The following is a 27,223-nucleotide window of genomic DNA, read 5'->3' on the forward strand; positions in this document are numbered from 1 at the left end:
TTCTTCCTTGCCAATTTTGATGCTTTTTATTTCTTTCTGTTTTCTGATTACTGAGGCTAAGACTTCTAGTACTATGTTAAACGGTAATGGTGAGAGTAGACAACCTTGTCTTGTTCCTGACCATAGAGGAAAAGCTCTGCTTTTACCCATTGAGGATGTTATCACCTGTTGGTCTTTGTATATGGCCTTTATGATATTGAGACATTTTCCACCCATCCTTACTTTGTTGATGGTTTTTAATCAATAAAGGATGGCATATTTTGTCAAATGCTTTTTCTGCATCTATTGAGATCAGTGGTCCATATCCTTTCTTTCAATAGTGTGGTGTATCACAGTGATTAATTCACAAATATTGAAATATCCCTGCAGCCCATGAGTAAATCCCACTTGATCATGTTGAATAATTCTTTTAATGTACTACTGAATTAAATTAGCTAGTATTTTATTGAGAATTTTTGCATCCATATTCATCAGAGATATTGGCCTGAGATTTTCCTTTTAAGTACAGTCTTTGTCCAGTCCTGGAATCAAGGTCATGCTGACTTTTTACAACGACTTTCAAAGTTTTCCTTCCATTTCTATTTTTTGAAACAGTTTAAGAATAGTATTAACTCTTCCTTAAATGTCTGGAAGAAGTCCAGAAGTTCTGGCCCAGGATTCCTGTTTCTTGGGAGATTTTTGATTACTGATTCAATTTCATTGCTAGTTAAGTGTCTGTTCAAGTTTTCTATTTCTTCCTGTTTCAGTTCTGGTAGTCTGTAAGTTTCTATGAGTTTCTGCATTTCTTTAAGACTGCCCAGTTTGTTGGCATGTAATTTTTCATAGTATTGCCTTATAATTGTTTGTATGTCTATGTTTTTGTCTCTGAGCTCTCTTGGTCATTTGGTATTTTATCTGTTTGGTTTCTCTCTCTCTCTCTCTCTCTCCCTCCCTTCCTTCCTCCCTCTCTCCCCCTCTCTCTGATATGTCTGGCTAGTTTTATTGGGTCTTTCCAAGTAGGAGTGCTTAGTATCATTGATCTGTCCTATTGGTTTTTGTGTTTTTTTTTTCCTGTATCACTGATTTCGCTTACAATATTTATTAATAATTTCCCTTATTCTGCTGGATTTAGGCTTTATTTCCTGTTCTGTTTTTAACAGCTTCAGGTGTAAGGTTAGGGTATGTTTGAGACTTTTCTTTTTCTTGAGGTAGATTTGTATTACAATGTATTTCCTTCTTAGGACTGCCTTTGCTGCCTGCCAAAGTTTTTGTAGTGTCATATTTTCATTTTCATTTGTTTCCATGTAATTTTTTTTAAAATTTCTTCTTTAATTTCCTAGTTAACCTATTCATTCTTTAGTAGGATGTTCTTTAACCTCCATGTATTTGTGGTCTTTCTGAATTTTTTCTTGTGATTGACTTCAAGTTTCATAGGGTTGTGGTCTGAAAATATGCATGGTATGACCTCAAACTTTTTGCACTTCTTGAGGCCTCATTTCTGACCCAGGATGCATCTATTCTGGAGATTGTTCCATGTAGACTGAAAAAGAGTGTGTATTCTTTTGCTTTAGGATGAAATGTGAATGTATCTGTGAAGTCCATCTGGTCCAGTGTGTCATTCAAAGACATTGTTTCCTTACTGATTTTCTGCTTAGATGATCTGATCTGCCCATTGCTCTAAGTGGGGTGTTAAAGTTGCCCACTATTACTGTATTATTATCAATGAGTTTCTTTATGCTTATTATTAACTGATTTATGTATTTGGGTGCTCCCAATTTGGGGGTATAAATATTTATAATTGCTAGATCTTCTTGATGGTAGAATCCTTTTTTATGATATAATGCCCTTCTTCATCTCTCGTTACAGTCTTTGCTTAAATATCTAGTTTCTTTGATTATGTATGGCTACTCCAGCTTTCTTTTGACATCCATTAGCATGATAGATGTCTGTCCATCCCCTTACTTTCAATTGCAGGTGTCTTTAGGTCTAAAATGAGTCCCTTGGAGGGAGTATATAGATAGATCTTGCTTTTTTAAAAATCCATTCTGATATGCTGTCTTTTGATTGAAGCATTTAGTCCATTTACTTTCAGAGTGATTACTAAAAGATACTAATATGTGCCACTATGTTACCTGTAGATTTCATGTTTCTGGGGATGCTCTATGTTCCTTTCTAGTATTTGTTGCCCTTTTTCCCCCCCTCTACTCCAAGATTCCCCTCTAAGATTTCTTGCAGGGCTGGTTTACTGGCCATGAACTCCTTTAGTTTTTGTTTGTCTGGGAAAATCTTTAATCTCTCCTGTTCTGAATGATAGCTTTGCTGGATAAAGAATTTCTGTTTGCATAGTTTTCCCATTCATCACATTGAATATAGCCTGCCACTCTCTTCTGATCTGCCATGTTTCTGTGGACAGATCTGCTGCGAATGCGATCTGTTTTCCTCTGTAGTTTAAGGGCTTTTTTTTTTTTTTCCTTTACTGCTCTCGGGAAACTTTTTTATGTGTTTTGTGAACTTGACGATTATATGCCTTGGCAATGGTCAGCTTTTGTTAGATTTAATAGGAAATCTTTTGCTTCTCGGAGTTTGATGTCTGTGTTCCCTAGGCTAGGATGTTTTTAGTTATAATTGAAACAAATAAACCTTCTGTCCCCTTTTCTCTTCCTTCATGTTCTGGGATTCCTTCCAAAAGGTAGCAGCTTTTCTAATTATTGACTTGCAATTTTTGTTCTCTCAGACCTCCAATTATTTTCTTGAGCATTTAGAATGAATGATAATTACCTAGCTGTGTTCAAAAGCCGTGACAAGCTTTGGGTCCCCCCACTCCTTTGCCATCTTAGTTCCTCCCCCAGTTCACCGAACAGTTTTTAAGTGCAGTGGTTAACAATTTAACTCTCTAACATCACAATCAGATCAACTATAAAGGAAGAGCAATAAAAGAATTTTCCCAGTGTGATCAGTAAATATACCCAGGTCTAGGCGGAAAAGGGGAAAATGACATTCTTGAACTCTGTGAGTGAACCTAATGTCTTACTCTGTCTTCTAACAGTGCTTAATTATCAGTATTTTCAAAAGCTTTATTATTCATGTTTCATCTCTCCTGAGGAAGACTAAATTATGATGGTTTCCATTCTGGCAGAGTGACAAAAAGGCAACTCAAATCATGTTTACACACAATTTTGTTTCTAGTAGATGCTAAATATACTTGTTCAAATTAGTTACCACTTTGTGTAAAAATATTCATCACCACCTCATCACCACCTTCACCACCACCCCTTATACAGAAAATATCACATACACAGATTCTGGGCTGTTTTGGGATCCAAAATTCTCAATTCTTTCACTTTCTTCTTTGCAGGAAGGATCTTCTTTTCTTCTGAAGCTTCTACATTCTTTTGAACTAAAGGAAAAACGTTTATTCAAAAACAATAATGGTAATAATCCAATCACGTGAAATCAATCAGTAAGGCATATTAACTACGTTAATAAACCTTATGCCAAAAATCAGTAAATGTGTTTATTTCATTAGTTTAAAGAGGATAAATATAATAATGTAGACCAATTTAGAGGTTACTCTACAAATTAAATTTCAGCACTTAAGCAGAAAAGATAAGCCAAATAGTACCAAAAATCAATTGCAGTTTCTTACCTAATGTGCACCATTCACGACTCCTTTACCAGGTATCTACAGTAGTACTGGATTTAAATATATAGTAAACTCTCCCTAATTTGTATTAATTGAGGAAAAAAGCAGTTATGCATTTATCCTAAAATATGCTAAAATTTAGAATGTCTTTAATTCAGTGGAACTGCTTTAAAGTATGTAAAGTAACTTTAACTGCTAAACAGGTTGTCATATAAAAATTCCTGCTGAGATTGCTTTGATGAATAAATAGGAACCATTTGCAAGTTGCACAACTGATGAGGGAGCACAAGGCTGGCTGAAGACAAAGCAAAAGCTGGCACCTTGCAACCCCCTCTCCATCCGCTCCCCCTCAGTCATATGTGTAGCATCCCTCAGGCAGCCCTGACTGCCATGAACAATAAGCAAATAGTTAACTTGCAGAGCTCACAATCCTGCTAGACAGGAGTCTCCCTTGGCTTACAAATGTCCTAAATCTCACTAACAAAGAGATTGTAACACACCACCAAAAAGTCTCCCAACTATCTTAATGTTAATGACTGGACTAAAGACAACATTGATCCAGCTGCAAGGGCAAGGCCTCAGGTAGGCCTGGAACATCCTGGAACCTTGTAGGCCCTCTTTAGCATATGAAAACTCCATTGAAACCTTCCTTCCCCTCACCTTCCCCCAACCACAGGGTATATAACATGCCTACCCTCACAACCCCTGCAGCAGCTCTTCCTGCCCATGGGTCCTGTCCCTGTGCTTTAATAAACCACCATTTTGCACCAAAGATGTCTCAAGAATTCTTTCTTGGTCATCGGCTCCGGACCTCAGCCCACCGAACTTCACCTAGGTTCTAGAACTTCATCACAACAACAGCACCATTTGCATGCACATAATTAATAAACTTCAAAGACTTGTATTTTTTTTTAACTATCTTTGTCTCCATAACAGTTTTTAGTACTATTTGCCTTATTAGAAGAAAATATTTAGTTATGCTCTGTTCAGAAGGTAGTCCTCTAGGTCTTAACAATTCAAAGGACCTGAAACTGTGTGAAGTAGCAGTGCCAAGGAGTGGCTTTAGCCCAGCACAACCTCCATCAGCTCTACCTCAGAACACCCACCTCAAAAACCAAACTAAAAGCAAAGTAGCTATCTGCTATGAAAATGAAGCTTTATGGCAAATCCCTAAACCCTCCTATACAAAAATTCCACAGCTACTATTGTACTCAGGTATTGGAAGTTTACTTCTAATATAAAAATGGGGTTGTAAGTAATGGGACCATTAAAAAACATGAGAAAAGTAAAGCCAACATTGTTTTTTCATTCAAATAGTAATATACTTTTATCCCCAACTGTATGCTGCTAAACTTCATCATGAATCATATGATCGTAATAACCATGCTTATTACTTTCAAAAATATAATTTCATTTTGAAGAAATCATTATTTTTATTATTTTAACTTATCTGATTTTTGTTAAAGAGATCACAAATGAGTTACTAATTTTCTTTAGAGGAAAAGCAACACACAACTACAGTACATTTTTGCTAAGCTAAGTGTTCACATGTTAGCATCTAGAAAACTTTCTATACATGTTATAGGATGCATCAAATACTGCAAGTCCATTAAGACTCTCTTTGTATTAATGGTGTAAAATATAGGAAAATTAAATGAACTTCCCAGAAAAAATAAAATAAATTACCTGAATAATTAAGTACTAACATTTAGTTCTAAGCTTTACCACTATGACTGATCTAAAGTGACACAGAGTATAAGCAGACTACATAATAATTACATTTGAAAATCATGACCTCATGTCCAAACCATGCCCAGGTTAAGACAACTCTATAAAAAAAAATGACAGTCCAAATATCATATCCTTTGTTAATTAAAAAAAGAAGTACCTGAATCATATTTTAATTACTTCTGGAATATCAGAAAAATTTTCCCAAAGAAATAGTCAAGAAAACTGTCCTAATCTCCAAATATGCCTCAAACCCCACTATGGGAGACTAGTTAACCAAGTACATATAGGATGAAAATGCTATAGTGTAACAGATATTGTAAGATTTTCTGCAAACTAACAAGACTCTGGAGTAACCCAGACATACATAATGCTCATTTTGTATGACTTCATATTTTTTGCATTTTTTTCATTAAAATATATTCTAACTTCTTCACTTCTCAAATAAACAAGTTGTTTAAAATTAAGATTAGATGTCTTAAATATCCTAAATCCTAATCTATTTCTGTTGTATTATGTAAATTGGCTTTATCTTAGGTTGAAGAAATGGTAAGACTTCCGTGATTGGGCACTACTATTTTAGAATTACTAGAACAAAGCTAGTATAAAATAGTTCCTTAACTAAACAGCCTTTCACAAACAATAAAGTTTTTGCCATGATCAGTGAATATTAACCAGTGGCTATTACTGCCTTTGGCTTTCTTGTTTTTGAAAGCATTCCCTACTGATCACAAGCACAGGCTTACATAAATAGAGAATTTGAAGAGAGGTAATGACATAAGAAACTTTGATCCAGATAGCACTAAAGTCTTCTTATATTAAAAATGTCTTGCTTTCAAAAAAAAAAAAAATGTCTTGCTTTCAAAAAGTTTCAAAATGTTACCTATCCTAGGATGCTTTTATTGTATGTTTCAAATGCTTTAAAAAATGAAATATTCCATGATTTGATTAAAATATGGGCAATTGAATAACTCAATTTAAGCCCAATAAACATTTCTCCAAAGAAGACACAAAGATGGACAACAGGTATACAGAAATGCCCTCAATATCATGGGGGTAATACAAATCAAAACCACAATGAGATATCACCTCACAGCTCCTTGAATGGCTTATATCAAAACCAAAACAAAGTGTTAATGAGGATGCCATAGAGGAATTGGAACACTTGTACATTGTTGGTAGAAATATAAAATGATGTATATTCTACAGAGAACACTACAGCAATTCTACAAATAATTAAAACTACAACTACCATAAGATCTACCAATCTCACTTCTGGGTATATAAACAAAAAAACTGAGACTCTCAAAGAGATACTGCACTCCCATATTTACTGTAGTATTATTCACAAAACAGCCAAGTTATGAAAAGAATCTACATGTCCATCAAAAGATGAATGAATAAAGAAATGTGCTATATACATATAGTGAAATGTTACTCACCCTTAAAAAAAAAAAAAGAAAGAAAATCCTGCCATATATAATAAATAACACAGATGAACCTGGGGAACATTATGCTACTTAAAATAAGCAAGACATAGGGTGTGGTGCAAAAATAATGAATACTGTTATGATGAAAATAAATAAATAAATAAATAAAATAAGCAAGACATAAAAAGTCAAAAACTACCTAATTATGAAGCATCTAAAATGTCAAATTCATAGACACAAAGAATGAATTGTGGTTGTCGGGGACCAAGGGAGGCGGAAGTGCGGAGTTGTTGTTCAAAGTGTATAAAGTTTCTGTTACATAAGATGAATAAGTTCTAAAGATCAGTGGTACAAAATTGTAGCTATAGTTAGTAAAAATAATACAGTACTGTGCACCTAAAAATTTGTGAGCTGGTAAATCTTATGTGAAAAGTGCTTACACCAAAAATATCATAATGTAAAAACTTAAATTATAGTGATTTTGTTATCTGAAATTATTTGAATGGGACTGAAGAGATTTTTTTTAAGTCTCAATACAAAAACTTCAGTAATTGATTTTATCATAAATGGCCCTATGGTACTCATGTTCATAATGAGGACTATAATCAAATGTGATCTTTCCATATGCAAAAGAAAAACCATATAGCCACTGGTTTTGAATCTGATGAATTGAGTGCTTAAATTGTCAATGTTAATTGAACAAATAATAATGAAATATCATAAAATATTATCTGTAGAAAGATAATGATGTATAATAAAGACATCTGTATTATTATTAAATGTGTTAACATCAAGATATTAATTATATAAAAGTCCCATTAAGTATTCTTATATTTCCTTTTATATGTGGATTTTTATCTGCAATTATTCTACAAATTTATTTCCTTACAATTGAGGGATGCTCACTGGCATAAAGTAAACATGGCTATAATCTTTTCCTGATCTAATTTAGGCAGTTTTCATAAATCCCCTATTAATTTCTGCTCCCAGTGGGTACATACAACATGTGCCAAGATATCTGTAAGTTGTAGCAGATATTAAGATATTATAAATGGGTAACACTGAATGATTTACATAATGATAACTACTATAAATCACAATAAATTTTTATACCTACTTTATCTCAAAATTCCAGTGAGAAAGATTGATTCCTGGAGTCAGCATCAGTATTATCGATCCATTCATTTATCCGCAAATACTTGTTGAAGACCTACTATGTGTGAGCCTAGGCACAGGCATATAGACTTAAATGTCTACTCATTTTTTCTTACATAAATGATCATATGTAAACTACTAATTAGGGAAGTATCTCCAAAAGATATCTAACATTTATAATTTTCTTTAACCATAATAATATAGTTGGAATGAATATATGCGTATCACTCAACAAATTCTTTTTGTTATTGAAAGTAATTTCATATTAACAAAACCTGTATCTTAAATCAGCATCAAGTGATGTACTAAATCATATTATAAGGACTATGTGGAGAAGTGAAAATATGATACTTCTTAGTAAGTGTACTCTACACAAAACCAGGATAAATAAAGCCAGTAACAGTAGCATTAAAAAACCACCTAAAAATATTTATGTAACTTTATTCATACATATATGTATATCCAACAAGTAAATGCCCAACTTGTTTTAGATATACTGATTTTAAAATTGTGATCTCTCTAGATAAATAAATATTTTTCCATTTGTATGCATTCCAGAAATGATTCTAACTATATGGAAATAATTTTTCGTGTATTAGCTGAAATAGGTGTTAAATGTCAATAAATAATTTCATGTTAAAATGAGCTCAAGTATGAAAAGGGCAGGCAGGGAAAATCTATTATTTCTGTGTAGAAATACAACTGAAAAATTCAGTGTACAAATACAACTGATAGTGGCGAAAGGAATATATATATATGTATTACTTTATAAGTGATATATATTAATATATGTATATATACATATATAGCACATAAAAGGGGAAAGTGGAATAATAAGAACTACAACAATAACAGTGATAGTAGTACTAGTACTAACAGTAACCATGATCACAATCATCACAATCAACACCAAAATCAACTTTTATTAAATACCTCCTCTGTCACCTTATATAATAGATACTACCATTGTCATTTTATAAAGGAGGAAACTACAGAACAGAAAGCTTGAGTCATTTATCCAAGATCATATACCAACTAGTAAAAAGACGCTCAACCTCACCAGTCATCAGGGAAATGCAAATGAAAATAACCAACAAAATACCATTTTAGAGTCATCAAATTGAAGTAACAAAAAAGTCTTGTAATATACCGAGTATGGATGAGGAGGCAAAAAAAATCAGAATTTTTTTTTGTGCCAACAGTGGTAGTAAAAATTAGGATAACAAAAGAAAATAAACATTTATTAGCATCTAATACATCTAAGGTATGCTTACCATAAGTATAACGCAATCTTTCCATTGTTGGGTCAAACAGTCAAGGAGACAAGAATGTTAACTGCAACAAAGTTTACAACAGGACAAAAACTAGAAACAACCCACATGCCAGGGTGTTATGAAATGGATAAATAAATTGTGCTATATTCACATAATGGAATACAACTCAGCATTTATAGTGACTGTACTACAGCTAAATATTCCAGTAAGAATAGATCTCAATTACAATTCTGAATGGAAAAATAAACATCATGGAAAATGCTGTATGCAGTATAATAGCATTCATCTAAATTAAAAATAAAACAGAACAATCTTATGTATTGTTTATAAATTATAAATGTATGTATATATATGTATATATGTGTGTGTGTATATATATATATATATATGTAAATTTTAAAAACATAATAAATACTTAGCAGATTAATGACCATGTTTCTTGGGGGAGGAAAGTGATACTGGAACAAGTAAAACCCTGGAAACATCAATTTTATCTCTAATGTTTTAATTTATTTGAAAGCAAATATCTGTAGTAAATATGATGAAATGTTAACATTTTTTCATTCTGGGAGGCTGGTACCTCAAGTGTTTTCTATATTAGCCTATGTAGACTTCTATTTTTTCAACACAAAAATAAAAATTGTATTACCAGATTTATACATATATGTATGGTATATATATGTATATATACACTTCATAAACTGTTAGCCTTGGCAATCGAGGGACTAAGGGTATATAGGAATCAGAAACACTAGGGGAAGGAATGATAAAAACTATAAAGATTAGTCAGTTTGGTCAGCAAGCACAATTTTATTTTCAACTGTTTTTGTATCTATTCTGTGAGGATTAACATATTTGTTTATCAAAACCTGAGAGGGAAAGCTGATGCAATATGCAGTATGAGACTGCATTTCCATCTCCTCTTATGTGCCCTATATTGCATCTGTGGGCTTCCCTTTTCTGTGTTGCCTACAGCTGTGCTCTAACTAAGGAATCCCACAGAAAGGGAGTTTCATTGTCACCTGGATTGTACCTCAAGCCATAGGAATGGCATTAACAGGAATGTTCCTGAAGTTTACAGCACATTAAATGGATTAATGGTTCAAAGAGTGGGAATCACACATACATACTTTGTAATAATTCCCTAATTAAGGAACAAATCTTACTGGTGGTAGTTTATTTATTTTTTTAAATTGGTCGTAGTTTAGATAAGAACCCCCAAATCAGGAAGCACATGTTACTGCAAATTAACATCTACATAACTAATATGATTGTACATGTGTTCATTAAGCAAATTATGGAACACTGCTAAATGTCACCAGAACACTATGTTTAACATAGTGTTAACATGTGCATAGCTAATGTTGTATATTTTCAATTGGGCTTCAATAGTTCAGAAGGTAATGTTTATTTTAGGGAGGACAAATAAAGTTAACTTAGAGATTTAGGTAGAATCTCCCTTGTTTGAAGTGGTATTTTATTTTACTTTATTTATTTTGTTTTATTTTATTTTATTAAAGACTTTATTTGACAGACACACATACACACACAGAGTGCGAGTGAGCACTAGCAGGCAGAGAGGCAGGCAGAGGGAGAGGGAGAAGCAGGCTTCCTGCCAAACAGGGAGCCCGACACGGGGCTCAATTCCCAGGACCCTGGGATCATGACCTGAGCTGAAGGCAGATGCTTACCCAACTGAGCCACCCAGTCGCCCCTGAAGTGATATTTTAAACACCAAAATGGAAGCATGGTTCTTACCTCAACTGAGTATTTGACAAATAAGGTGGTGGAACTTATTCTTGCTAACCTTTAACCTTGATGAAGTACCTTATTCAAGCTTTATAGTTAATTCCTTTATTTGTAAGTTGACTCCAACTTTGTGTGTATGGACTGATATTTTTCCGGCCATTCCACACACTCAGAGGATTCCCTTATGCAAAATTTCCTAATTCATGCCACAAAACACTAAGTCCAGCAATAAATCCCAAGAGCTGAGTATGTCAAAGCTGAATGCTAAGAAACACAACAGTAGGAATTATGATGATAAAACAAGTACTGTCACGCTAATAGGATATTTCTTGTTGAGAACACTTTGGAGATTCATCATATTCAAGTTTTTCTTTTATAATGTGCTCTATTTCAGACTGGTACAAGTCGTGCACACAATTGAGTTTAATGCAAAAGCCAGTTAACCTTATGAGCAAGTCTGAACAAAATAACACTCTGAAATGTTCGCAGCCATGATTTTTCAGTCTGGGTTTCAGGCATAGCTGTACATAAGCTTGAAGGTCAGTGTTGTAGATCTCACCAAGGATTTATTAAAGTGAAGGCTCACTGGAAAACTATGTATTCCAAAAGAAGATTCTCATCTCCTGGGTATTGCTACTTGTCTAATAAGCACTATAAATTAAACACATCCTATACCATATTCTTTATCTTACACCCAAACTTGCTCTTCCCATAGTCTTAACCATCTCAACAAATGGCAACCTAATCCTAATTGTTCAAGAAAAATATACACTGGCACCGCAGGCACACGTGCATGTACACACACACACACACACACACACACACACACACATACAGAAACGAGTTATCATTAACTCTTCCCTCTCACAGGTTACAACCCATTTTTTTGAGACATCCAGTATCTGATAACTTCTCATCATCTCCACTTCTCGCTAAGGGTTTCAAGCCACTATTACTTCTAGTCTGAGTTATTGTTATAGCCTAATAACCTTTCTCTATTCCAACTTTCCCCTTCTCCATTCTACCCTGTCAATTCACTAATTAATGTTATTCTATTGTTCAAAACCCTCCAATGGCTTCCTGCCTTATTAATAGTGAAAAAAAATGTCTTAACAATAGCACAGAATTTCCTACTTCATATTTCATGTCCCTTCCATAACTATTCTGATCTCATCTTTTGCTACTTTCCTCTCATTTACTCTAGCCACACAAGCTTCCTTGCTGTTCTTCAAAAATACCTGAACAATTCCTACAGCAGGGTCTTAGCACTTGCTATTATGTCACCCCAAATATTCCCTCACTTCTTTCAGATCTTTATTCAATGTAACTTTCTCAAAGAAATCTCTTCTAGTGATGTAATTCCAAATCAGAACTCCTCCCTCCTGCCACGTATTTTCCTCCTTGCTTGCTTCATTTCTCTCAGAAGCAATTATCACCATCTGACATCAAATGTATTTTTTATTTTATTGTCTACCTTCCACTTTGATATGAGCTCTATTTTTTTAGAGATTTTATTTATTTATTTGACACAAAGAGAGAGATCACAAGTAGGTGGAGAGGCAGGCAGAGGGAGAGAGGAGGAAGCAGGCTCCCTGCAGGGGGCCTGATGCGGGGCTTGATCCCAATACTATGGGACCATGACCTGAGCCAAAGGCAGATGCCTTAACAGACTGAGCCACCCAGGCACCCCAATATGAGCTCTATTAAAGAGAGGGATTTGTCACTGTTTTGTTCACTGTTACATGCTATGATCTAGAATCATTCCTGGAAAAAATAGGCACTCCCATTATTTTGGAATTCATACTATATATATACTCTTATTTGTGCAAAATGATTTATGTATAATGTTATGTATTCCAGTATAGTTAATAGCAAAAGGTCAAAAGTGTTCATCTACTGCAGACAGCTTCAATAAATTATGTTACACTGGGCATTGATTATAATACCAAAAGATTTGAAATAACCCAAAAGCTCATCAATAGAAGGAAGATTAAACTATGAAATGTCCATTCAATGTATCACTCTGCTGCTATATCCAAGACCAAAGAAGATCTTTATAGAATGATATGGAACAATCTTCAATAAATATTGTTAGATAAAGCAACCAAGTTATACAAGACTATGCAGTGCTACCATTTACGGAAAAAAAAGAGGGAAGAATGTATGTCTTTGCTAGCATATACATAAAATGTATCTGGGAAGAAATATAAGAAATGTATTGCATTAGTTACTCCTAGGGAAGGGACTGAGTAGCTGGGGTACAGAGATGAGAAAAATAAATTTCCCTGTATACTATTCTTGTACCTCTTGAACTTTAAACCATGTAAATATACTATCAATTCAAAAACGAACAGAGATACAGAGATAAGAACAAAAGGATTTCACCACTAAAGATGTCTCTAATATATGAGTGCATAGGACAAAAATGCTTTGTGGTATAAATTGGGGAAAAAGTACTTTGTGCACCAGAGGATGAAGCATAGAAATGAAGTCTAGTCTTCAAGTGGCTCCATCAATACAGTAGGAAGAATAAAGTGACACACATCAACTGGTGGCCTAGCCCTAGAGGCCTATCAGAATTTATTAGTGAAATTCAAATAAAACAAATTTCAACAACATAATGATGTGCTATGAGGAGAGGCTTAAGGATTCATTGCTTTCAGCATGACTAAGGAATTCAATCTTCACAATAATATTGTTTGATACACATATTTCTTATCACTAGCTTCAACATATTCATTTCTTATTCATCACATAATTTATGAATGAAAGTCAAATTGCAACAAAAATATTAAAACATCTGCACATACATTCCTGTGCAGACAAAAAAAGAAAAATCAATGCTAACAGAAAGAGAACTGTTGACTGGTATATGGCACTATCATATCTGTAAAAATGGCTGAATTCAAAAAATGCAATTTAAGACTTTCCATAAATAACAAACCTTACAAAGGATACTCTGAAGGTTAAACGTACAAAAATTAAGGCATATATAGGCATTATATATACAAGTAAGACTGCCCTGAAGAATTCCTAAACCAGTTAAAGAGACCTATAGAGGACTACTTCCAGCAAAAACAATTCAGGTGTATTGTTCATAGAATAGTTTTGTAATTTTTATTTCTATCCCAAGATTCATATGACCCGGAAAATACTGGGTACACATAGTACTTAAGAGTATATATGTAACTGCCACCAGACATTCCACTGGATGGATTACCCTTGTAACTGTGCAAGGGAGGTATTCGTATTACTCTGCTCAGGCTGACATAAGAATTTATTTCTCAAAGTTCTGGAGCCAGGGAATTTCAAGATCAAGGTGCTGAGAAGGTAGGTTTTATTCTGAAGGCTATTTTCTTGGCTTATAGGTGGTCACCATCTCACTCTGTGCTCACATGGCTTTCCTTTTGTGTGTATTCAGGAAGAAAGAGAGTGAGCAACGTCTGTGGTCTTATTGGATCAGGGCCCCACACTTCTGACCTCAGTTAACCTTAATTACTTGTAATATGCTGAGAGCTAGGGCTTCAATGTATAAATTTTAGGGAAACACAATATTCAGTCCATAACAGTATCAGTATTATTACTACTTTACAATAAGGAAAGTGAGATCCCCAGGGACTTTCAATAAATCTCAGAGAAAAGTTAAATGGCAGAGGTAGAAGTCAATCCTAGACTGTTTGACCCCAAAGTCCATGCTATTGATACTAGGCTCTACCATTCTTCATAAATACGTAAGGAGAGTCACAGTTACCTACCACTTACTACTACTTACCGCACATTTACTACGAAATAATTTAAGATAAGAGGGTTCAGTAGAGATATTAAACATATTCCATGCTTGACTATCTCTCATAGAGTTCTTGTGTTCTAACCATATCTGTGTCTTCAAAGTTGTGGCTTCTTTTACTATAAATAGCTTGGCAAGCTTGTATACTCAAACTGTAATTCTGAGTTTGGTGGTCAGTAATGCCTAATGCCTACAGGAGGTGCCGGGTGTTAATTATATTTTTAATAGTTGACAGAAGAAGATAAATAAGAGGACTAGAGATGGACCACCAGCTTGGAGGATGCATTCCCACCTAGTACAGTCTTGTAAACCAATTTTTGTGTAATTTATGAATGAAGAGCTGGAGTAAGAGGCTGAGAGATTATATCAGGAATTCAGGGGCTCAGAAGATACCAGATTAAAAAATGGTTATACACAGCACAGGCAAAGGTTTGAGGAGGAAGCCCAAAACAAAAGAACACTAGCTGATGAGTCATGATAACCTCTCCCCTATACACCCCTGGAAAGAACAAAGAAAGCCTTTGAAAATGAGTTCAAGCAAATTCTAGAATGTGTAAGTCAGAGTTTTGGATAGAGCCAGATATTTAATACTCTAGGATTTGCAGGTCATACAGTTTCTCTTGCAACTGTATGGAACTCTGACATTGTAATGTGAAGGCAGTCGCAGATAATAAATAATACGAGAATGGCAATGATTAAAGCCTCTTCTATAAAAATACCTGATGGGCTACATTTGACATGCTATAGTTTAACAAACCTTGACATAACAGGTCTTCAATAAGTATCTGGTAGCTTATCCCCTTCCTTTGGCAACTAAGGGCAACTTTTTCTTCCATAAATCTTCAAAAATGTAAATAAACGTTCAACATTTTCCTTGCAAAACAGCATCTAGAAGCAACTTAATATAACTGTTGATTAGTAATCCTATTTTTGAAATACGATTTTCATAATCAAACACATTTATAAACCACATGCTTTCTTAAATGTGTAAATCCAACAGGGATCAAAGGGTTGATCCCAAATCACAACTGTCTCTTTTTTGTTCCCTAAATAGTCTCTTAGGATTGTAAGTGTACATCTAAAGTGACCACAAAAAATCAGCCTTAATAGGAGGAGACAAGATGGCGGGGAAGTAGGAGGAGGCGCCTTTTCAACCTATACCCTAAAGTGAGCTGATTACCTACCAAAGAAATCCGATCACCCATAAAATCAGCCTGAGATCAGAATTATACACGTTTGGATCTCTACAGGGGCAGAGGACAGCAGTGGGCAGGTAAAGTGGAGAGGGAACATCGAACTGATATCCAAAGATAAACAAAAGGGGGAGGGAGCCACCAGAGGTGACCAGTTGGAAGAGTGCCCTGTGTCTGTGGACCAGCATTAACTTGGACACATGTTGAAAGCACTCAAAAAGACCAAAGGATTACGGGGGCGGGGGGCAGATTGTGGGAATCGGGGCGGCTAGGGACTGGGACTTAAGTCCCCGGACCCAGGTCAGCCTCCCCTGGCGCTGTGTAAGAGAGACTGCGGCTGAGAAACCAGGTCTTGGTCCCTGAGCCGGCAGCGCGCCCAGGATTGCATGTGGTCCAGCTCCTGCGAGAGGCTGGGAGCCGCAACAGACAGCAGAACACGGAGCCCTGCTACAGAGCCGAAGAAACACACGCCCCTCACCCTCCACTGAGAGAGGTGTACAAAGGCCAACCCGGCATTCTTAGACGCGTGCCATTGTCTCAGAGCCTGAAACACGAGCCCCAAACTCTCCTATGAGAGAGGTGTGCGATGGCCCAGCCTGGTGCTTTCGGACCTACGCCCTGCTCTCAGAGCCTGAGATGCGTGCGTGCGACCCACAGCCTTCCCTGAAAGGTGTGAGTGCAAGTTGGGTGCTCTTAGACCAAGAAAGACCAGGCACTCCCAACCCGGGAAACCTGGAAAATCTCAGATGTAGAAGCATCTTTCATGCGAGTGGGCCTCAAAAGAAGACCAGGGTAGTGATTCTCTTATCAGATAAATTAGATTTTAAACTAAAGACTATAGTCAGAGATACAGAAGGACACTACATACTTTTTAAAGGAACTATTCAACAAGATGATCTAACAATTGTAAATATCTATGCCCCCAATATGGAAGCAGCCAATGACATAAGAAAACTGTTAATCAAGATAAAGAGTCATATTGATATGAAAAAATTAATAGTAGGAGATCTTAACACTCCTCTCTCAGAAATGGACAGATCATCAAAGCAGAAAATCAATAAAGAAACAAGAGCATTGAATGACACATTGGACCAGATGGACCTCATAGATATATACATAGATATATAGAGAACATTCCACCCTAAAACTACAGACTACTCATTCTTCGCAAGTGCACATGGAACCTTCTCCAGAACAGACCACATACTGGGTCACAAATCAGGACTCAGCCGATACCAAAAGACTGAGATTATTCCCTGCATATTCTCAGATCACAGTGCATTGAAACTGGAGCTCAATCACAAGGAAAAGTTCAGAAGGAACTCAAACACCTGGAAGCTAAAGACCACCTTGATTAAGAATGCTTGGATATTATGGACATTGGGGAGGGTATGTGTTTTGGTGAGTGCTGTGAAGTGTGTAAACCTGGTGATTCACAGACCTGTACCCCTGGGGATAAAAATATATGTTTATGAAAAACAAAAAATTATATTAAAAAAAATAAAGACGTAGAAGAGGAAGAGAAGAGGTAAAAATAAAGATCATATTCTCATTTAAAAAAAAAAAAAAAAAAAAGAATGCTTGGATCAACCAGGAGATCAAAGAAGAACTGAAACAATTCATGGAAACCAATGAGAATGAAGACACTTCGGTCCAAAACCTATGGGATACAACTAAGGGGGAAATACATAGCCATCCAAGCCTCCCTCAAAAAAATTAAAAAATCCAGAACACAGCAGCTTTCTCTACACCCTAGAGAACTAGAAAATCAACAACAAATCAAACCAACTCCACACATAAGAAGAAAAATGATAAAGATTAGAGCTGAGATCAATGAGGTAGAAACCAGAGATACAGTAGAACGTATCAATGAAACGAGAAGCGCTTTTTATTTTTTTTTTGAAAGAACCAATAAGATCGATAAGCCACTGGCCACACTAATCCAAAAGAAAAGAGAGAAAGCCCAAATTCATAAAATTATGAATGAAAAGGGAGAGATAAAAACTAACACCAAGGAAGTAGAAACAATCATTCAGAAGTTATTAGCAACACTTATATGCCAATAAGCTAAGCAACCCAGATGAAAGGGAGGCATTCCTGGAAAACTATAAACTCCAAAAATTGAACCAGGAAGAAACTGACAACCTGAATAGACCAATATCTAGAAACAAGATTGAAGCAATGATCAAAAAACTCCCAAAAAACAAGAGCCCAGGACCTGACGGATTCCCTGGGAATTCTACCAAACTTTCAAAGAAGAAATAACACCTATTCTCCTGAAGCTGTTTCAAAAAATTGATGGACAAGGAAAATTTCCAGACTCTATGAAGCCAGCATTACCTTGATCCCCAAACCAGGCAAAGACCATAACAAAAAGGAGAATTTCAGACCAATTATCACTGATGGAATATGGATGCTAAGATTCTCAACAAGATCCTAGCAAACAGGATCCAACAGCACATTTACAGATTATCCACCATGACCAGGTGGGATTCATCCCTGGGCTACAAGGATGGTTCCACATTCGCAAATCAATCAATGTGATAGAACAAATTAATAAGAGAAGAGAGAAGAACCACATCGTCCTCTCAATTGATGCAGAAAAAGCCTTTCACAAAATCCAGCATCCATTCCTGATTAAAAGGCTTCAAAGTATAGGGATAGAGGGAACATTCCTGAACTTAATGAAATCGATCTATGAAAGACCCACAGCAAATATCATCCTCAATGGGAAAAAGCTTGCAGCCTTCCCGTTGAGATCAGGAAAACGACAAGGATGCCCACTCTCCCCACTCTAGTTCAACATAGTATTAGAAGTCCTAGCAACAGCAATCAGACAACAAAGAGAAATAAAAGGTATCCAAATTGGCAATGAAGAAGACAAACCCTCTCTCTTCACAGATGACATGATTCTTTATGTGGAAAACCCAAAAGACTCCACCCCCAAACTACTAGAATTCATAGAGCAATTCAGTAACGTGGCAGGATACAAAGTCAAAGTACAGAAATCAGTGGCTTTCTTATACACTAACAGTGAAAATACAGAAAGGGATATTAGAGAATCGATACCATTTACTATAGCAGCAAGAACCATAAGATACCTGGGAATAAACCTAACCAAAGAGGTAAAGGATCTGTACTCAAGGAACTAGAGAGCACTCATGAAAGAAACTGAAGAAGACACAAAAAGATGGAAGACCATTCCATGCTCTTGGATGGGAAGAATAAAAATAGTTAAAATGTCTATACTGTCTAGAGCAATCTATACTTTTAATGAGATTCAGATAAAAATTCCACTAGTTTTTTTCAAAGAGCTGGAGCAAATAATCCAGAAATTTCTATGGAACCAGAAGAGACCCCGAATCACTAAGAAAAAGTTGAAAAACAAAAAGAATACTGGGGGCATCACGTTACCTGATTTCAAGCTTTACTACAAAGCTATGATCACCAAGACAGCATGGTACTGGCATAAAAACAGACACATAGACCAGTGGAACAGAGTAGAGAGCCCAGATATGGATCCTCACCTCTAGCGGTCCAATAATCTTCAACAAAACACGAAAAAATATACAGTGGAAAAAAGACAGTCTCTTCAATAAATGGTGCTGAGAAAACTGGACAGCTATATGTAGAAGAATGAAACTTGACCATTCTCTTACACCATACACAAAGATAAACTAAAAATGGATAAAAGACCTCAACGTGAGATAGGAATCCATCAGAATCCTAGAGGAGAACATATGCAGTAATCTCTTCGATATCAGCCACAGCAACTTCTTTCAAGATATGTCTCCAAAGGCAAAGGAAACAAAAGCGAAGATGAACTTTCGGGACTTCATCAAAATCAAAAGCTTCTGCACAGCCAAGGAAACTGTCATGAAAACAAAGAGGCAACACATGGAATGGGAGAAGATATTTGCTAATGATAGTACAGAAAAAAGGTTGATACCAAGGATGTATAAAAAAATCCTCAAACTCAACAGAGACAAAACAGATAATCATATCAAAAAATGGGCATTAGATATGAACAGACACTTCTCCAATGACGACATACAAATGGCTATCAGACACATGAAAAAAATGTTAATCATCACTAGCCATCAGGGAGATTCAAATTAAAACCACATTGAGATATCACCTTACTTCTGATAGAATGGCCCAAATTAGCAAGACAGGAAACAACATGTGTTGGAGGGGATGTGGAGAAAGGGAAACCCTCTTACACTGTTGGTGGGAATGCAAGTTGGTGCAGCCTCTTTGGAGAACAGTGTGGAGATTCCTCAAGAAATTAAAAATAGAGCTTCCCTGCCATTGCACTACTGGGTATTTACCCCAAAGATACAGATGTAGTAAAAAGAAGGGCCATCTGTACCCCAATGTTTATAGCAGCAATGGCCACGGACGCTAAACTGTGGAAAGAACCAAGATGCCCTTCAACGTACGAATGGATAAGGAAGATGGGGTCCACATACACTATGGAGTACTATGCCTCCATCAGAAAGGATGACTACCCAACTTTTGTAGCAACATGGGCGGGACTGGAAGAGATTATGCTGAGTGAAATAAGTCAAGCACAGAGAGTCAATTATCAGATGGTTTCACTTATTTGTGGAGCAATAAATTACAAGGAAGACAAGGGGAGTTAGAGAGGAGCAGGGAGTTGGGGGGAATTGGAAGGGAAGGTGAACCATGAGAGACTATGGACTCTGAAAAACAATCTGAGGGTTTTGAAGGAGCAGGGGTGGGGGGTGGGAGGTTGGGGAACCAGTTGGTGGGTATTAGAGAGGGCACGGATTGCATGGAGCACTGGGTGTGGTGCAAAAACTAGGAATACTGTTATGCTGAAAAAAATGTCAGCCTTAATAAAATTTTAAAAGTAGTTCATACCATCCCATCAATACCTGGTAAATGAGAGCTAAAAAGGAGCTACAATGGTTGATAATTACTCACTTGGGATATGCTGGTTTATTATGGCACGTCATCTGTATTCTGTAAAAGACACGCATAAATGAGACCTCTGAAATTCATATAATACATTTCTTCTTATGTACATAAAAATATTATTGAGGACCTCAATTTGGCTTGTTGCTGGCTGAGCTCAGTGGGAAGCAACCACAGTTATGCCTTCCTGTTTTCCCCTTTCTGATTCCTGGTTTCAATTTTATCTTTCAGTAGTAATTTTCTTTAGTTCCGAAACCACATCAGTATATTCTCTTAATTTAAAGGAAATTTTAGAAAAAATTTTGAGAAGGATAGAAGAGAGTACCTGAACTGTTCTTTTTTTTTTTTTAAGTCAAACTTCATCTGTTGGTGACTTTCTATTTAAGACCATTTCGGAAATGTGAAAAGACATGATAAATATAAAATTTTCAAATGAACTAAATATTATCCTGTTTTTAGGCTGAACAGACTTATAACCCTATTTTTTCTCAACCTATCATCCTCTCTATTATGCTATGAAAAACCCAGAATGACTGACATCATCTCCCTGTCCTTCCCTATGGTTTCATCTACTGGTAATCTGGATTTAAACACACCCAGAGCTACTGAAGCAGATTATCCAAATTTCTATAGGTTGGTCCTCAGGACCTGTATCTCTTAAAAAAAACCCCAGGTAATTCTGGATATTGGGAAAATTTCGAACAATAGCTCCATGGCATATAACATCAATAGCTCAATAAATACACTTCAAACTGAAAAGTGCAAATAGCATCACTAGTAAACCACGTAAGTCCTCTTTGTAATTTCTTCTGTAGTTAATAATCTAACACTAAGGCAATACTTGGTCAGTGACAGGGCACCAGGTGTGACAAGTAAAGAGCTTTTAAGAGAAAGCAAAGGAACCTCAAGACAACTCTGTTTATTTTAAAATAAACTGTCAATTAGATATCTTCTTTGAGGGCAAGAATCTCACATAGAATTTTTAGGAATAAATAAGAATATATTTCATCTACCAATTTAAAATATATATACAAATAATGCACACTAATATTAATGTTAGAAATTATTGTCACTCTAGCTTTTTATACGTCTAACTGTCACAATGCAAAGAGAAAAGAAAAAAAAATGATCTTCTATTGAAAAGGAAAGCAAGGGAAGATGGAGAAGCAGGAAGAACATAAGCTTGCCTTATTCCAGAAATACAAACTGATAACTCATCAGAATAAGTAACCCAGAAAAACACCCACAGACCAGCAAAACAGACTCCACACCATGGAGAAGAGGCCACATCAAAGAAAACAGTAAGGGCTGAGGCATGGTCTGACAGCTAAATGGACACTGTCTCAGATCTGGAGGGAGCTAGTGCATCATCAAGAAGGACAAGAAACATACTATCATAACAGAGAGACTTCAAGGGGATGATAAATCCCCATAACATCTGGCTCTAAAAGCAAGAGGGTCTGAATTTCATGAGTTCTTATAACCAGAAGGACAAAAACAAAAACAAAAAAACCCTGAACTTTTTAAAATCAGCAGGCCTGGCTCTGGAAGAATCTGGAGAGCATTATGAAGCAGATTCCCTGCCCTTAGATACAGAACAACAAACAGCATGTGGAGATAAAGCATAGAAGTAGCAATTTGAAAAACATCTGTAGCATAGGGGAGGGAGATTTAGTTACTCATCTCAGAGCATGTCCCTGAGAGGCAGGGATTGCATGGAGACCCTCCAGGAACAAAGGAGCTGGCAGGCGCCATTTCTCTCCCTGAACTGTGAACATAAACACATGGCCAATTGTGGAAATCAGGGCAGTTCCAATACTCCCTAACTTATTTGCATTTACCAAGCCCCTCCCATACACATCCATGGATCCACCCTTCCCAGTCACATTTTCCTCAATGTCTGCACTCTGGAGCCCATCCCACAGAAAACCTGCACAAACCTGCCAACAGTATCTCTATGACCCATCTGTTTTGCAAGGCCTCTATTATAGCAGTGGCAGCAGGTCTCATTATCCAAGCAGACCAGTGTGCACCTTGTTAAAACATGCCATACCAGGTAACAAATACTCAACAGGCAAAGAGATCTTCTGTAGACAAGCAGACTGTAGATAAAAGCAACCAACACACAACAACAGGGTTCACACGACACAGAGCAGATATTTCCTAAGTGTCAGGTCCTACTGGAACAGTCGATACTGGACTGCAGGACATTACAAGATATCATCATAAGGCTATCACCTATAAGAGCAGGAGACACAGCTGATTTTCCTAACACAGAAACAGACAAAGAGTTAAAGAAAATGAGGAGACACAGGAATATGTCCCAAATCAAAGAATAGGACAGGGCCAGAGACTTAAGTGAAATGGATATAAGTAATATGCCCAATACAGAATTATACATAATGATTATAATGATACTCACTGGACTTAAGAATGGACGACATCAATGAGGCCCTTAACAAAGAGATAAAAGAAATAATCAGAGATGAAGAACACAAAATCAAATTAAAAATATACTTGATGGGATAAAGAGCAGGCTAGAGAAAGTAGATGAATGAATTAATGAAAAAAAAGCAGAGAGAGAGATAAAAGGGGCAGAATATTTATTTGAAAATATAACAGCAGAAAAATTCCTGAATTTGGAGAAATAGTATCTAGATCCAGGAGGCACAAAGATCTCCCAACAAAATCACTCCAAGGAGGTCCACGCCAAGACACAAAGAAATTAAAATGGCAAAAAGAAGTAATAAAAAAATGAAAGCAGCAAGAGAAAATAAGATAGTTACATACAAGAAAAACTCAATAAACCTATCAAGGGATTTTCAGCAAAAACTTTATAGGCCAGAGGGGAGTGGCACAATATATTCAAAGTGCTGAAAGGGAAAACCTGTAACCAAGAATACTTTATCCAGCGAGGCTATCATTCAGAATAAGAAATATAAAGAATTTTTCACACAAACAAAACCTAAAGGAATTAATGGGCACCAAATCAGCCATATAAGAAATACTAAAGATGATTCTTTGAGTGAAAAGTAAAGACCATTAAGTGAGAGTATGAAAAGTAGGCATCTCAAAAGCAGTTAAAATACTTATATCTATAAATATCAGTCAAGGGATTCACAAAATAAAAGAAGGTAAATTATGACACCATATACCTAAAATGTGGGGGGTGAAGAATAAAGAATGAGTTGAAAAGTAAGTGAAAATCAATTTAATACACACTATGTGCAGAAGATGCTATAAATAAACTTAATGTTCACCAAAAATCAGAAGCCAGTAATAAACATGGAAAGAATAAACAGAAAAGAATTCAAGTATATCCCCTAAGAAAGAAAGCAAAGCATGAAGGAGAGCAAGACAAGAAAGAATCAGAGAAAAACTACAAAAGTAACCACAAAACAAGTAATGATATGTCAATAAATACATATCTACCAATAATTATTTTGAATGTTAATGGACTAAATATTTGAATCAAAAGACAAAAGGTGACAGATTTAAAACAAACAAACAAACAAACAAACAAACAAGACCCATCTACATATTGTCTTCAAAAGACCCAGTTCAGACCTAAAGACACCTGTAGATTGAAAGTGAGGGGATAGAGAAACATCTTTCATGGAAATGGATGTCAAAAGAAAATGAGGGTGGATATACTTACCTTACACAAAACAGACTTTAAGACAAAGACTATAACAAGAGACAAAGAAGGATACTATACAATGATGAAGCAGAAAATCCAAACAGAAGGTATTACAATAGTATTTATGCACCCGACATGACAGCACCCAAATACATAAAAACAGATAATAACAAATATAAAGAAACTAAATGACAGTAAGATAGTAATAATAAAAACTTCACCACTCTGTTTGCAAAACTGTCCCCCCATTGGGACAGATCATCTAAATAGAAAGTTAACAAGGAAACTGGCTTTGAATGATGCACTGGACCAGATGGACTTAGATCTATTCAGAACATTCCAATGTTTTCCAGAACAGATCACATATTTGGCCACAAAACAAGTCTCAGCAAATTCAAAAAGATCAAAGTCATACCATGCAACTTTTCTGAACACAATGCTATGAGACTATAAATCAACCACAAGGAAAATAATCAGGAAAGAGCACAAATACATGAAGGTTAAATAATATGCTACTAAACAATGAATAGATTAACCAGGAAAGTGAAGAAGAAATTTAAAAAAGAAAACCAATAAATCAGAGAGGAAATACAAAATTACATGGAAACAAACAAAAATGAAAATATTAACAGTCCACAAGCAATTCTAAGAGGGATGTTTAGAGCAATACAGGCCTTTTTCAAGGAGCAAGGGGAAAATCTCATATCAACAACCTATCCTAACACCAAAAAGAGCTAGTAAAAGAAGCAAAAACAAAAACCAAAATCAGCACAAGGCCTTAAAAATAGTAAAGATCTGAGCAGAAATAAATGATATAGAAACTAAAACAAACAAACAAGCAAACAAAAAATCCAAACAGATCCAATTAACGAAATCAGCAGCTGGTTCTTTGAAAAGAACAACAAAACTAATAAACCTATAGCCGGGTTCAGCAAAAAGAAAAAAAGACCAAAAAAAAAAAAAGACAAATAAGAAATAAAGAAAAACAGAGAGAGGATTGAAATAAACAAAATCACAAGTGAAACAGGAGAAATAACAATTGACACCATGAAAGTCCATAGAAATATAATGGAATATTATGAAAATTATATGCAAAAAAACTGGACAACCTAAAAAGTAAGACTTAGAAATATATAACCTCCCAACTGAAGTAGGAAGAAATAGAAAATTTTAATAGACCAATTACCAGAAATAAATTTGAGTCAGTAATCAAAAACCTCCCAAGAAACAAAAGTTGAGGACTAGATGGTTTCAGAGACAACTTCTACCAAAGATTTAAAGAAAAGTTAATACCTATCCCTCTCAAACTATTCCAAAAAATTCAAGAGGACGGAAAACTTCTGAATTTATTCTATGAGGCCAGTGTCACTCTGATACCAAAATCAGATAAAGAAACCACACTGAAAGAAAACTACAGGCCAGTATCTTTCATGAATACAAATGAAAAAATTCTCCACAAAATAACAGCAAATAGAATCTAATAATACATTTTAAAAATCATATACCATGATCAAGTGGGATTTATTTGTGAAATGCAAGGGTGGTTCAATATTCAAAAAACAATCAGTCAGATACATCACATCAGTAAGAGAAAGGATAAACTCTATATTGTCATTTCACTAGATAATGAAAATACAACATCCATTCATGATAAAAACCCTGAGAAATAGGTCTAGAGGGAACATATCTCAACATAATAAAGGCCTTTTATGAAAACTCCACAGGGAACATCACACTCATTGGGGAAAAACTGAGAGCTTTTTTTCTAAGGTCAGGAACAAGACAAGGATGTGTTACTTGAAACAGTACTGGAAATCCTAGTCATAGCAATCAGACAACAAAAAGAAATAAAAGGTATCTAAATCAGTAAGAAGATATAAAATTTTCATTATTTGCAGATGACATGATACTATATACAGAAAACCCAGAAGATTCTACCATAAAAATACTAGAAATGATAAATGAATCCAGTAAAGTCACAGATAAAAAATCATTGTATAAAAATCTGTTGTATTTCTATAAAAAAATAATGAAGCAGCAGAAAGAGAAATTAAGAAAACAATCCCATTTAAAGTTGCAACATAAATAATGAAATACCTAAGAATAAACTTTTTTTTTTTTTTTCCTAAGAATAAACTTAACCAAAGAGTTAAAAGACCTGTACTCTGAAAACTACAGAACACTGATGAAAGAAATTGAAGATATAAATAAAAGGAAAGACAGTCTATCTTCATGTATTAGAAGAACAAATACTGTTAAAATGTCCATAGTACCCAAAGCAATCTACATGTTAAATGTACTCCCTATCAAAATACCAACACGATTTTTCACAGAGCTAGAATAAACAATCTGAAGATTTGTATGGAACCAGAAAATATTCAAATAGCCAAAGCAATCCTGAAAAACAAGAAAAACAAAATTAGAGGTATCACATTTGTAGATCTGAAGTTATATTGCCAAGTTTTAGTTATCAATACAGTATGGTCCTGGCCCAAAAAGAGACACAGATCAACAGAAAAGAATAGAAAACCCAGAAATGAGGCCACAACTACATGCTCAATTAATCCTCGACAAAGCATGAAAGAAAATATCCAATGGGAAAAAAAAAAAAAACAGTCTCTTCGACAAATGGTTTTGGGAAAAAAATAAACCATGAGAACAATGATAACCGGAGTCAACCTGTAAGCTGTTTATTAAGGTAAAT

At 35.5% G+C, this 27,223-nt stretch overlaps 1 protein-coding gene across 7 annotated transcripts in view; it reads right to left on the bottom strand.

Moving 5' to 3' along the window:
* The window catches only part of DIAPH2 (diaphanous related formin 2), a 980,096-nt gene that overhangs the window by 552,596 nt on the left and 400,277 nt on the right, over positions 1-27,223 (bottom strand). For all 7 annotated transcript variants that reach the window (XM_013047536.2, XM_004775974.3, XM_013047535.2 and 4 more), the window contains one exon: positions 3,275-3,376. In XM_013047536.2, coding sequence (XP_012902990.1) covers positions 3,275-3,376 — 102 coding nt within the window. The remainder of the gene's footprint in view (positions 1-3,274; positions 3,377-27,223) is intronic.

The sequence above is a fragment of the Mustela putorius genome, unplaced genomic scaffold (genome assembly GCF_011764305.1).
Source record: "Mustela putorius furo isolate JIRA1106 unplaced genomic scaffold, ASM1176430v1.1 tig00003846_pilon_pilon_pilon, whole genome shotgun sequence".
Classification (NCBI taxonomy): Eukaryota; Metazoa; Chordata; class Mammalia; order Carnivora; family Mustelidae; genus Mustela; species Mustela putorius.